The sequence below is a fragment of the Staurois parvus genome, unplaced genomic scaffold (genome assembly GCF_062004578.1).
Source record: "Staurois parvus isolate SC_StPar_1 unplaced genomic scaffold, SC_StPar_1.0 ptg000003l, whole genome shotgun sequence".
Taxonomy (NCBI): domain Eukaryota; kingdom Metazoa; phylum Chordata; class Amphibia; order Anura; family Ranidae; genus Staurois; species Staurois parvus.
Window position 1 is genome coordinate 669,307 of NW_028317799.1, and position 12,941 is coordinate 682,247.

The 12,941-nt window shown below is 39.9% G+C and overlaps 1 protein-coding gene across 1 annotated transcript in view; it reads left to right on the plus strand.

Moving 5' to 3' along the window:
- LRRC45 (leucine rich repeat containing 45) overlaps positions 1–12,941 on the plus strand; it is a 133,084-nt gene that overhangs the window by 98,394 nt on the left and 21,749 nt on the right. The window contains exons 5-10 of the mRNA XM_089669965.1: positions 986–1,164; positions 5,632–5,760; positions 7,126–7,238; positions 7,312–7,370; positions 7,457–7,534; positions 9,191–9,326. Of these exons, the coding sequence (XP_089526091.1) occupies positions 986–1,164; positions 5,632–5,760; positions 7,126–7,238; positions 7,312–7,370; positions 7,457–7,534; positions 9,191–9,326 (694 nt within the window). The remainder of the gene's footprint in view (positions 1–985; positions 1,165–5,631; positions 5,761–7,125; positions 7,239–7,311; positions 7,371–7,456; positions 7,535–9,190; positions 9,327–12,941) is intronic.

Below are 12,941 nucleotides of genomic sequence, written 5' to 3' on the forward strand. Positions count from 1 at the left end.
TTCTTAATTGAGTGGGTAAGAGTTCCAGTTTCTGCCATGTTTTCTTTCTTTCTGTCCTGTCATTCAAAACCCCTAAAAAAAAAAAAGAGGGGGGAGCATAGTAAATCAGTCCTGGGACATTATTCCCCAATAATAAGGGCCAATTTATACAATATACAGTGACAGACGTTTTACCGCATGGTAAAACGTCTGTTACCACAGGGACTCACAGGAAAAGTGCACACCTTACGTGCAGAAAAACTGACGCGCAGATTTCACTTGCAGAGACATCAGTTTACATCAGTTTTCATGCGAGCCCCAATGAGTTTTATACAGGTTGCAGAATTCTGCGCAGAAAAAAATCTGCACGTCATGCTAGTGTTGTAATGTGAACAGCGCACATAGAGAACAATTGATTTTATTGTTCCCTTGCAGAATAAAATATGAAAAACTCTTCTAATAGTTCTATATAACGCAGCAACATCCACACATGTAGGACACCCAACATTAGAGGTGATTTATTCTTCCAAAGCAAATACACTTTTGCACCCTGGTACTGACTAGTATTCCAATGTTTCTCTTCTCCCTCAGTTGTTCTCCATCACTGAGCTAATGTGACCCCAACACTGATGGAAAGAGGTGGGGGAGGGTCAAACTAGGATGCTGTGCAGGCAGCCGACATCCTCCTTATCAACTGATGATGTCATTGGTTGTCAGGATGCCAGCAGCTAGAAGATGATAATGGTGCACAATGAAAACCTGTGGCTTTGTGCATCTAAAAGGCAGGCTTGTTCCACCCGATGGCTTGTATACAAGTTGTGGTCAATTTTGGACATTTTGCCTAGGCACCCCTGAAGAAACCCCAAGGCACCCCAGGGTGCCTGGGCACCCTGGTTGAGAAAGGCTGAGCTAAGAAACTGTTTCATGCCCTTGCTACTTGATACTGTGTTTTTCATTAGATGTTAACACACAGAAAAGCTGATGGATTTTGTTTGGTTTTTGTTAGCCTGATTCTGGAGTGGAACAACCTGGGAATGTGGGAAGAAGGATTCTCTATGTTCTGTGATGGACTCAGCTGCAACCAGACTCTGCAGAAGCTGGATCTTCGCAACAATCAGATCAATCACAAAGGAGGAGAGGAACTGTCTACGGCTTTGAAACGAAACTTCACCCTCCAAGAAATAGGTATTAATCTGGAGGAAGCCACACTGGACCTCATGGCTAAAGGTGTCTGACGTTAAAGCAATCTTTACAGTCTGTAGCAACCAGGCTCATTCTTCTTTCCAGTGAAGTATGGAAGAATAAAAATGGTGATGAGCTTGGATGTCCACAGAAGGCATCTCTATCTCAGCTCAAAAGTATAACTAAAGGCAAATTTTATTTATTTTTTTAGTTTTGGATGGAGTGGAGAGGGGTTAGAACACCTGTCAGTTTTTATTGCTGTCTGCGGTCTCATTATGGAGATTCCTGCTCTCTATTTGTCCTGTTTACCAGTATTATTGAAATTGAAAGTAAAAGAAAATCCCAAATTTTGGCCTGTCCCAAGAAAACTAATAGAGGGGAAATCTTCCAACGGGGACACTGCTTGTGGTGATTGGGGGGTCCCCAAGGAATTCCCCTAATTTGTAGGGATGTCCTCTCACTTCCTGATTGGCTATGGGACAGGAAGTGAAGAGAAATCTCAACAATGGGACACTGATGGCAAATAAAAATCTGACGGGCTATAACCCTCCCTTGCTCTATCCAAAATGAAAATAAAACAGTTTTTCCTATAGTTCTAATTTAAAATCTCACTTTTTTTTTTCACTCCAGTCATCTGTGGGCCAAACATTGACTGAATATAGGCTTGTATAAGGACATCCCGACACTTGTTTTTATGTGTGCTGCAGATCGGGAATGACCCAACCTGCAGTTAACTGGAGTAAAAAAAGAAAAGTGCCAATTTATAGTTCAGCAGATGCTTAAAGCGGAGTTCCACCTGAAAAAAAACAAATAAAAGTCTAAGATATAGCCACTTACCGGTCCCTCGGTGTCCTCACCACTGCTGGTTTCACCAGCCATCTCCTCTCCCTGGCGCCAGCATCTTCAGTGTGGGCACCCGGCTGTGACAGCTTGCGGCTTCACAGCCAGGTGCGCACTGTGCATGCGCAAGAAGCGCTGCGCTTTGTGAATGGCCGTGTAGTCTTCTGGGACCTGTCACATGTCCCAGAAGACTACGGGGACGGAGGGGGGGAGGACAACTTCCGCTTCTGATCATCTAGGCGATCGCAGAAGTGGGAGAGGGTACCTGTCAAATTCGGGTTCCCGCACCCCCCCTCTCCCCAAAGGTGCCAATCCTTAATGGGGAGCTGGGGACAAAGGCTTAAAACGGATTTTCCCCTTTTGGGTGGAGCTCCGCTTTAAGCTCATGTTTAGTTGTAATGGACAGCTGCTACTTTTCTTTGCCACAGATACATTTAGGCATGAGCCAGTTCTGTGTCTCAGATCATCTGTAGGTCAAATGTCACACAGCGGCTGTTTAGTTGGTAGGCCATACTGTTTTAAGAAAAAAGCAGACCGCATGCTTAATTTAGTTTAATTTTCAAAATGATAAATATGTAACCTAGTCGGTGAAAGAATGGGCGGAGACTGTAAGAATGGGTATCAACATTTAAAGTAGAATTCCAGGATAAACCTAACTAGTCTTAATAATTCTCCCTCCCTTCTCCTAACACCTATGCTGACTAATAATAAATTAACCACCTCCTTAGTACTATAATTACCCTACAACACCATCAACACCTTCCCCTGAAAGTGTACAAAATTATATAAGTGACAGTGTATTTACAAGATCCTCCAAAAAACAATAAATGTGAAATATAATCCTTCAATCACCTTAATCCCCAAAAATTTGCAAATAAAAATATATAAATCCACTACAAATATAAAGTCCACTAAAATTCCTTTTCAAGTCCACTAAAAAAATCCAATCAATTCTTCCAACGATATTCACAAAGTGTCCACCACATATAGTGCATTACCTTTTATAAAAATAAATATATTATAAAAAACTTTCATATACTTCCTACAGTGAATATAGGTGAAAAATAGTGAAAAACGTGAACCAAACGTGAATCAGTGAAAAACAAATCAGTGTATATAACACTCTTTTAGTGCCACATCAAAACCAAGACAAATACAAATAGTGTGCACTTCTATTTGCAGTAAGGGTATCCTTACCAACCATCCCAATATAGTATGCTTATATTCCAGGAACTCCACAGGCTAGACCTCTTAGGGATTTTTCCTCTAATGCATCCTGTTGCCACGACACTCTCTGGACTCCTCAGACACTCTGCTCACAGTGTCTCCACAAAAACATATAGAACATAGTGTAATACCGCCAATCTAATTTACAATATGGACTTTATTCAGAACTGCTCACATTGTAAAAGCCTTTAAAATCGCATATTTAAGGAGTAAAGGAATCTCACGGTCATCCAGGAAAACGTCCAGGTGCACCTGCACGATCTTTCCCTAATCCAAAATGGCCGTCAGTCAACTTCCGGTTTCCAGGAAAACGTCTTGACGTCACTCCACCTTGACGCGTTTCGTCATCAACAGGATACATCAGAGGAAAGATCCTTAAGAGGTCTAGCCTGTGGGGTTCCTGGAATATTATAAGCCTACTATATTGGGATGGTTGGTAAGGGTACCCTTACTGCAAATAGAAGTGCACACTATTTGTATTTGTCTTGGTTTTGATGTGGCACTAAAAGAGTGTTATATACACTGATTTGTTTTTCACTGATTCACGTTTGGTTCACGTTTTTCACTATTTTTCACCTATATTCACTGTAGGAAGTATATGAAAGTTTTTTATAATATATGTATTTTTATAAAAGGTAATGCACTATATGAATTTTTTCTTTTTTTTGAGGTGGACACTTTGTGAATATCGTTGGAAGAATTGATTGGATTTTTTTAGTGGACTTGAAAAGGAATTTTAGTGGACTTTATATTTGTAGTGGATTTATATATTTTTATATATATTTTTATTTTTAATTTTTGGGGATCAAGGTGATTGAAGGATTATATTTCACATTTATTGTTTTTTGGAGGATCTTGTAAATAACTGTCACTTATATAATAACCTATGCTGACTAACCTGTGTAAGAAAGATGTATATACTTACCTATTCTCAGCCCACTTCAGTCCAGTCACATGATCCTCTGTGTCAGCCAGCGGCAGCTGCAGGGGAGAGGAGAGAGCACTCAACAACGTCTGGTAAAGCCTGGATTGGTAACATCACGCACAGGCTCCTAAGGCTCATCTGTTATCACCTGTCCCTCCTCTCCCCCACCATTGAGCCGGATCACTTGATTATACCAGAGCAGGCTGAGAAAATAAGAAAGTATATACCTCTTTCTTACACCGATTAGCCAACATATTAGGAGGGGGGAAGGGAGCATTTTAAGGCTAGTTAAGTTTATCCCAAAATTCTACTTCAAGTCTGCTTGTGTCAACATACAGTAGTTCCAGGTCTTTGGGCAGATGTTATTATTGTATGCAGGATGGATTTGATTTAAATCACAATTAAATCACTAGTCAGTAAGGCTTGATGTAAATCCTAGTTTTCTACATAAAGACTAATTCTTGCTGGTATAACTTTAATATACAAGTAGATGAAGATTTTTAGAATAACAACTTTTCAGATTAGTTTTTTTATCCCCAGTTTAATAGGTTAATCATTCATATTTGGACAACTTTTCTGTTGTACTTAGGAAGGAGAAAAATAATCATTACCTTAATAATAACAATTTAAATAGATTTATTCATCTGAAACAATAACATTCCAGCATATGTGATTTGCTTAAACATCCATGTTTGGTAACTAATTTGGCTAAACAAAATATATATATTTGAAGAAACTTAGACTGTCAGCCCCTTCCTCCTCACACTTAGTTTCACTTTCTTCTTGTGCAGATCTATTCCACTCCAAACAATCAGAAAAATATTGTTTCTATTCTATTCACTGAACTTCTTGAAACTTAGCACTGAAGGGGTTGATTCTGTATTCATAGGTTTGTAGAAGTTAGGATGAAGGTCTTTTTCTTAACTCTGTTTATGTTATAACATTTTTGCTGTGAAGAAGAGGCATGTGATCTCCGCTGAGTCAAATTCAGTTTTGAGAACTGCAAAAGTAAACCAATCATCTGTGATAATATCTTGTAGGGAGAGAAACTGCCCAATAATCTTACAAAAACCTCTGGAAGAGCATGACATTGTGAATGGATTCATGGGATTTATTTACCAAAAAAATATAAACATATACAGCCTTATTCTACATAATTAAAAAACGAATCTTTATTTCATGAGGGAATAACCTTTGGATGGTAATATATTTTCCTCAAAAAGCATTTTATTTAAAAAATCCGATTTAAATCAAAAAAATCCGAGTTAAATCAAAAAAATCAGATTTAAATCAAAAAAATCTGATTTAAATTAAAAGAAATCCGATTTTAAATAAAAGAAATCCGATTTAAATAAAAAAAATCCAATTTAAATAAAAAAAATCAGATTTTTTTGATTTTTTTAAAAAAATCATTGATTTTTATCCACCCTGATTGTATGGCATTGAATGGAATCATGATAATGCTCTTTTTCTTAAAGACTTGCGTTGGAATAATATTGGACTCCTTGGAGGCAGAGCCATCCTTAACTGTTTACAGAACAATCGGAGCATCATGAAGATGGAGTTGTCTGGCAACAATATCCCTAGTGACATCTTAAAGACTATCGGTAGGTGGAGCTTTTCAAGTCTTTCATATCTATGGAAACCAGAAGAGCTGTCTCACACTGGTTATGTAGATATTGCAGGATAGACAGTGGGTCGAATTTTCAGATCTGCCAGTTTATTGGGAGCACATTTGTGAGGTCAGACACTGATGTCGGGGGAGGAGGCCTGGCTCACAGTCTCCGCTCTAATTCATCCCAAAGGTGTTCTATGGGGTTGAGGTCAGGACTCTGTGCAGGCCAGTCAAGTTCCTCCACCCCAAACTGGCTCCTCCATGTCTTTATGGACCTTGCTTTGTGCACTGGTGTGCAGTCATGTTGGAACAGGAAGGGGCCATCCCCAAACTCTTCCCACAAAGTTGGGAGCATGAAATTGTCCAAAATGTCTTAGTATGCTGACGCCTTAAGAGTTTCCTTCACTGGAATTAGGGGGCCAAGTCCAACCCCTGAAAAACAGCCACACACCATAATCCCCTTCCACCAAACTTTACACTTGGCACAATGCAGTCAGACCAGTACCATCCTCCCGGCAACCGCCAAACCCAGACACCGGCTTGCCAGACAGAGGAGCATGATTGGTCACTCCAGAGAACACGTCTCCACTGCTTCAGAGTCCAGTGGCGGCGTACTTCACACCACTGCATCCAACGCTTTGCATTGCACTTGGTGATGGAAGGCTTGGATGCAGCTGCTTGGCCATGGAAAACCCATTCCATGAAGCTCTCTACACACTGTTGTTGTGCTAATCTGAAGGCCACATGAAGTTTGGAGGTTTTTAGCTATTGACTCTGCAGACAGTTGACAACTTCTGCGCACTGTGCGCTTCAGCATGCGCTGACCCCGCTCTGTCATGTGACGTGGCCTACCACTTCGTGGCTGAGTTGCTGTTGTTCCCAGTTGCTTCCACTTTGTTATAATCCCGCTAACAGTTGAGCGTGGAATATTTAGTATCCAGGAAATGTCACGGATGGACTTATTGCACAGGTGACAACCTATCATGGGACCACGCTTGGAGTCACTGAGCTCCTGAGAGCGAACTATTCCTTCACAAATGTTTGTAGAAGCAGTCTGCATGTCTAAATGATGATTTTATATCTCTGTGGCCATGGAGGTGATTGGAACACCTGAATCCAATGATTTGGAGGGCTGACTCAATACTTTTGGCAATATAGTGTAGTTTACATCTCTTTTACTTTTTTTTTCACAAAAAATGTTTAATGAGAAAATGCATCAGCCAAATACAAACAATGGAGGACATTATCCCCATGGTATACAATAGGGGAGACATGAGTATAGGCCACCCTAATATCTACTTCAACTTTTATTGGTTATTCTAACAAATAGGTTACCCTCTGTATTTTTGTGTTTCAGAGCAGGGTGTCGATCACAACCAGGATCGACTGACAGTGAGGAAGGATCATGTGAACCAGAGACAGATCCTGACAAAGGAAGTCCGGAATCTGAAACAGGAGAAGAACAAGCAGGTAAGTGATGGACTCTCTGCAGTCCGTGGCCTGTGGACTGTTCTCTGTAACCTGTAACTGACTTCTTTTGCAGTTTCTGGACTTGATGGGAACCATTGACAAGCAGAAAGAGGAGATGTGTCGTAGCACCAGGTTGGTTTTGGAGAAGAAATTCTAGGGCTGGGTGGATATTTTCTTTACTTCTTTTCTTATGATTTCTTTTTTTACTTTTTAACCAGGACGACAACCTTACAAATCGGTAAACTCCAGGAAGCGCTAGAGGATAGGAAATCTGTTGTAAATTCACTGACAACCAAGTGAGGACCACTTTGTGTTGTATAGCAGCCCCTTACTGGAAAATTACTAAAGTGGCTTTGGTGGTACTTTTTTTTGGAGAACTGTTTATTCAAAAGTCTATGTATGGCAAGCTTGCCATTAGACATGTGCAGTTCGTTTTGTCCCGAATCGAAACTTGGATGAAATTTTCATTATTCAGAGATTCAGATGTATCCGAATTTCTGAATTACAATAGTAACGAATCCAAAATAACTAAACAAAATTTAATAAAAAAACAATGAATTTGAATTGCATTCAAAATGTAATTTAAAAACTAAACAAATTTGAAATGTAAAATGTATTGCTGATCATTGCTAATTTCTTTAAAAGACTGTGTGTATTAGAGTACAGCTGTCTTCCAAAATTTGAATTTCGAAGAGACTAGAATAGACTAGAAAAGAATAGAAGAGAACATAGAGCAGAAAAGAATTGAAAAGAAAAGAAATAACAGAATAAAAAATAAAAGAATAGAATAGAAACAAGTAGAATAGATTGGAATAGAATAGAATACATCTAGCTGTTTTCCAAAATTCAAATTTAAAATACAATAGGTAATAAAAGAATAGCATAAAAAATAAAGGAATAGAATATAAAATAAAGGAATAGAAAAGAATAGAATATAAAATAAAGGAATAGAAAAGTATAGAGTAAAATAGAATAGAAAATAAGTAAATAGAAAAGAATAGGTAAGAATAGAATAGGATAGAAAAAAAAATAGAATAGAATGAATATAGCTGTCTTCCCAATTTGAATTTCAAATAGAGTAAAATAAAATATAATATAGTCATCTTCCTAAATTTGAATTTGGAATATAATTGAATAAAACAGAGTAGAGTAGAAAATAAAAGAATAGAATAGAAAAAGGAATAGAATAGAAAATAACAGAACCGAATACACTAGAAAAAAATAGAATACAATAGAATAGAGTAAAACAGGATAGTTTAGAAAATAAAAGAATACAAAAGAAAATAAAGGAATGGAATAGAACAGAATAGAATATAAAATAATAGAATAGAAAAGAAAAAATAGAATAGAAAGAACATAGCTCTCTTCCGAAATTCAAATAGAATAGAACCAGCTATTCTTCACAATGAATTTAGATTGATTCGATATTTTTGATTCGAATTCTATTTGAATACTTCGAATCCATTGGAAGAATCTGCATCCGGTCGAAAACGAATAAACAAAACGAATCTCCTTACGAATGCAGCAAAATTAGTAACTTGAGGAATCGATTTGAAATGTAACTAAACAAATTGTTTTCATTCTGCACATGTCTACTTGCTTGTTTGAACGGGCCCTAATACATTGGAGTCATGCTTTTGAACAAAATTATAACCACCAGGGGTGGACTGACAACTCATGGGGATCATGGGGCACCTGTGTCCTTGCCCAAACTCAAAAAAGCCTATGAAAAAGGTACCAGGGACATCTCATGGGGGCCCCCTACTGACCCCGGGCCCTCGGGCAGTGCCCGAGTTTCCAAATGGCCAGTCCGCCCCTGCTAACCACTATGTCCTAAACTCAGTGTACCCATTCCTACTGGGCGGGTGGGTGGTGCTTGTCAGAAAATGTATATGAAATGCCGCTTTCTGACGCTGGTTTGACCACAGTCCACATATTCTTCATTCTTCCAGGCTGCACATGGCCGACGCTGCTCTGACCCTTTCACAACAGAAAGCACAAGACCTGGAGCTGATTCTCACTCAGACAAAGCGGGACGGTGCCAACTTGCGGGAACAACTCGCTAAAGAGCTGCGAAAGGACAAGGAGGTATAAGGGGAATGTTGTACTGATCCTACCAATGGCCAGAGGGGGATTGTACCAAGTTTGTGTTTATGGGGGGAGGAATGTATTATGCAGATCTTTGCACTAAAGATAATGCAGAATTTACTTTGTAATCCTATTAACCACTTCCAGTCCGGACACTTTTACCCCCTTCCTGTCCAGGGCAATTTTCAGCTTTTAGCGCTATCACACTTTGAATGACAATTGTGCGGTCATGCAACACTGTACCCAAATTAATTTTTTACCATTTTTTTTAGATAGATAAAGCTTTATTTTGGTGGTATTTATTCACCACTGGGATTTGAATTTTTTTGCTATGTAAATGAAATGTCCAAAAAATTTTAAAAAAAGTGTTTTTTTTATAAAATTTTGCAAATAAATAATATTTCATCATAAATCTTAGCCAAAATTTATTCCGTTATCTTTTTAGTAAAAAAAAAAAATCCAAATTAGTTTATAAGCAAAAATTATAATTTTTAACATTTTTTTTTACATTTTTATTTTATTTTTTTATATTATTATTTTTTATTTATTTATTTATTTTTTACATACTGTCACCCTAGCAGTACAGTGTCACCATGGTGACACTGTACTAATTGTGAGGGGTGATAAAGATTTTTTTTTTTTTTTTTTTACACTGATTGCTTTTACACCCATATAGGATGTAAAAGCAATCATTTCTCTTTCTCTCAGTGTGCATTCCTGCACTCATTGAGAAATACAGAGTGAGCTGTGATTGGTCACAGCTTGTCACATGGTACAAGGCTTTTGTGAATAGCCTTGTACCATGTGACCTCTGTGATCATTCACAGATTTCACACATAGTAAGCAATGATGTCACAAGTGACATCTTGCTTACTACTTTGCATGTGATCACTGATTGGCCAATCAGTGATCACATGATCGGGACCTCGTACAGAGGTCCCGTCCGACGATCGGTGTTTCACTGTGTCCGGAGGACACAGCGGGCACCGGATCGCGGTGCTGCGCGCTCCCAGGGAGCGCGCACAAGCAGGGTGCGGGGAGGCCGTTTATAGACGGCCACCCGACCCTGCAGTGCCACCGTCCGGCCGTTTATATACAACGGCCGGTCGGGAAGTGGTTAAAAGATATTGTAATCAGCTTGAAATGGCAGATGACGTAAAGCTGGTGATTCTCCCTGTACTTGCGCACCTGCCCTCTCACATCCAATGTTCTGTGTGTGTGTCAGATGAACTGAAGAGAATATTTATTTCAGGTACTTATATAGCGCCGTCAATTTACACAGCACTTTACATATATATTGTACATTCACATCAGTCCCTAACCCTCAAGGGGCGTACAATCTAAGGTCCCTAACTCACATTCCTATACAAGGGACAATTTGGACAGGATCCAATTAACCTACCAGCATGTCTTTGGAGTGTGGGAGGAAACTGGAGTACCTGGAGGAAACCCACGCAGGCACAGGGAGAACATGCAAACTCCAGGCAGGAGGTGCCGTGGCTGGGATTTGAACCAATAACCCCAGTACTGCCAGGCGAAAGTGCTAACCATTCAGCCACTAAGGCTTTTAGTATGACCTCTGTGATCAAGCTTGTTTGGGTAACGGAAGGGAGACCTCGTGTAGACAATCATGGCTCAAGGGGAAAACAATAGTGTTTGGCCAGTGTTTCCCAACATGCTTAAAGGCGAAGTATGCCCAAAGCTCTTTTTGGTCATGCTTCTTTTATGTAAAATCAATAAGTGCAGCACTAAAAAAATTAGTGATATACATAATGAAATAAATAAATACAAAATGTTAAGTCCTTCATTATAAGAAGCACAATATGTTGCGTGCAACTAAAAAAAGTCAATAAACAGAAAAAAGTTCATATAATGGTGAAAATCTGACAGCAGTCAGAAAATGGTGCTTTGTGAAGATCCTGTTGCCCAAGTGATATCAGAAGAATTTCATGTGATTATACTCCATTAAGACCGTGCAGGAGATATGGTAAAAAAATGCGCACTCACCAGATGCACATACTAAATGCGCAATTAGTAGAATTATATGATGGTTGTAAGATCTACCAGAAGCCCCCTTTAAAATGGACCAAGTGTGCAGCATGGAAAGAGACTCCCTCCTCTGGACCTGGGGCTGCCCTGCAGCCATTCTCCGGATAGGATCCTGAAAGTTATTTAGCTCACAGCTCCTTGGCCTTTTCCATCAGACCCTCATTGGGCTCCTCTACACTCTCCTGGCGCTTTAGCCTCCCGCACACGGCAATGTGATCCCAGCTCAGAATATAACATACTTCTTCTATGGGTCCCAAGAGTGCATTTAGTTCTGCGCTCCTGTGAACCAGATTCAGCCAACAGCAGGCTAAAGTCTGCTGTTGGCTGACATCACAGAGCTGGTCCAGGCTCTGCAGGGATCCTGACAATATTGTCAAGATCCACTCAGATGCCTGATCAGCAGCTGGCTCAGCCTCTCAGTGGAAACAAAAACACCTACTGCGCTCTATGACCCAGAGCAAGGGTGGATGGATGGAAAAAGAACTTGTAGAAATTCGTCCACCAATGCATAAAAGGTTTTGCGGTTCTAAACAAGGCTGGGGAAGCCCGATCAGTACCTCGCTTCTCAGGTCCACTCTGACCACTGAGACTGATAGTCATTGGCTCTCTGCTCTGCCCCTCCAGCACTCACTGGTGCGCAGGACTGAGCAGAGGGTGGGAGTGCCTGGCTCAGGCCCTCACCAGGGCACTGAGAGGCTGATAAGTGAAACAAAAAGAAAGCGCACCAACCTTGAGCATTACCTCAGTAAAATGTAATTTTATTGAATTAAGAAATATACTCACAAACAGAGAAGTATAACAAGCGTATAAGATCCTCAACGGAACTCTAGGAGTGTGAACCCAGTGCGAGTCTCATCACGAGGGCAGACTCTCAAAGTAAGGGAGTCGAAGGGAGTCCCACAACTCTGATGAAGAAGGGACTCCCTTCGAAATGCGTCAGTCCTACCTTGTGAGTCTTCCCTCGTGAAGAGACTTGCACAGGTTTCACACTACTAGAGTTCCATTGAGGATCTTATAGGCTTGTTATACTTCTCTGTTTGTGAGTATATTTAATAATTCAATAAAATCACATTTTACTGAGGAATGCACAAGGTTGGTGCGCTTTCTTTTTGTTTCACTTCTCAGCTTCTCAGTGCCCTGGTGAGAGCCTGAACCAGCCACTCCCACCCTCTGCTCAGTCCTGCGCACCAGTGAGCGTTGGAGGGGCAGAGCAAAGAGCCAATGACTGTCAGTCTCAGTGGTCAGAGTGGATCCATGAAACGAGTGATCAGCGGTCTTTGATTGCTCAGTTCTAGGTGTAGAGCCAGCAGGGGAGAGCTGCAGTATCGAATTGATGCCACATCAACAAAGGTAAGTATAAAAATTTTTTTTTTTGTTTTTTCTAAACCCACACTTCTCTCTTAGTTGTTTGGTTCCCCAAGAATGCTCATCTGGGTCCTTTGTGTGCTTGCCAGATTATATGACGGTCCTCTAATGTCTATTGACACCTTAAAGGTTTAGTTAAAAAAAAAATACTCGTAGTTCACGAACACTACTTTATCATTTTACATTTGATTTTATAAATAT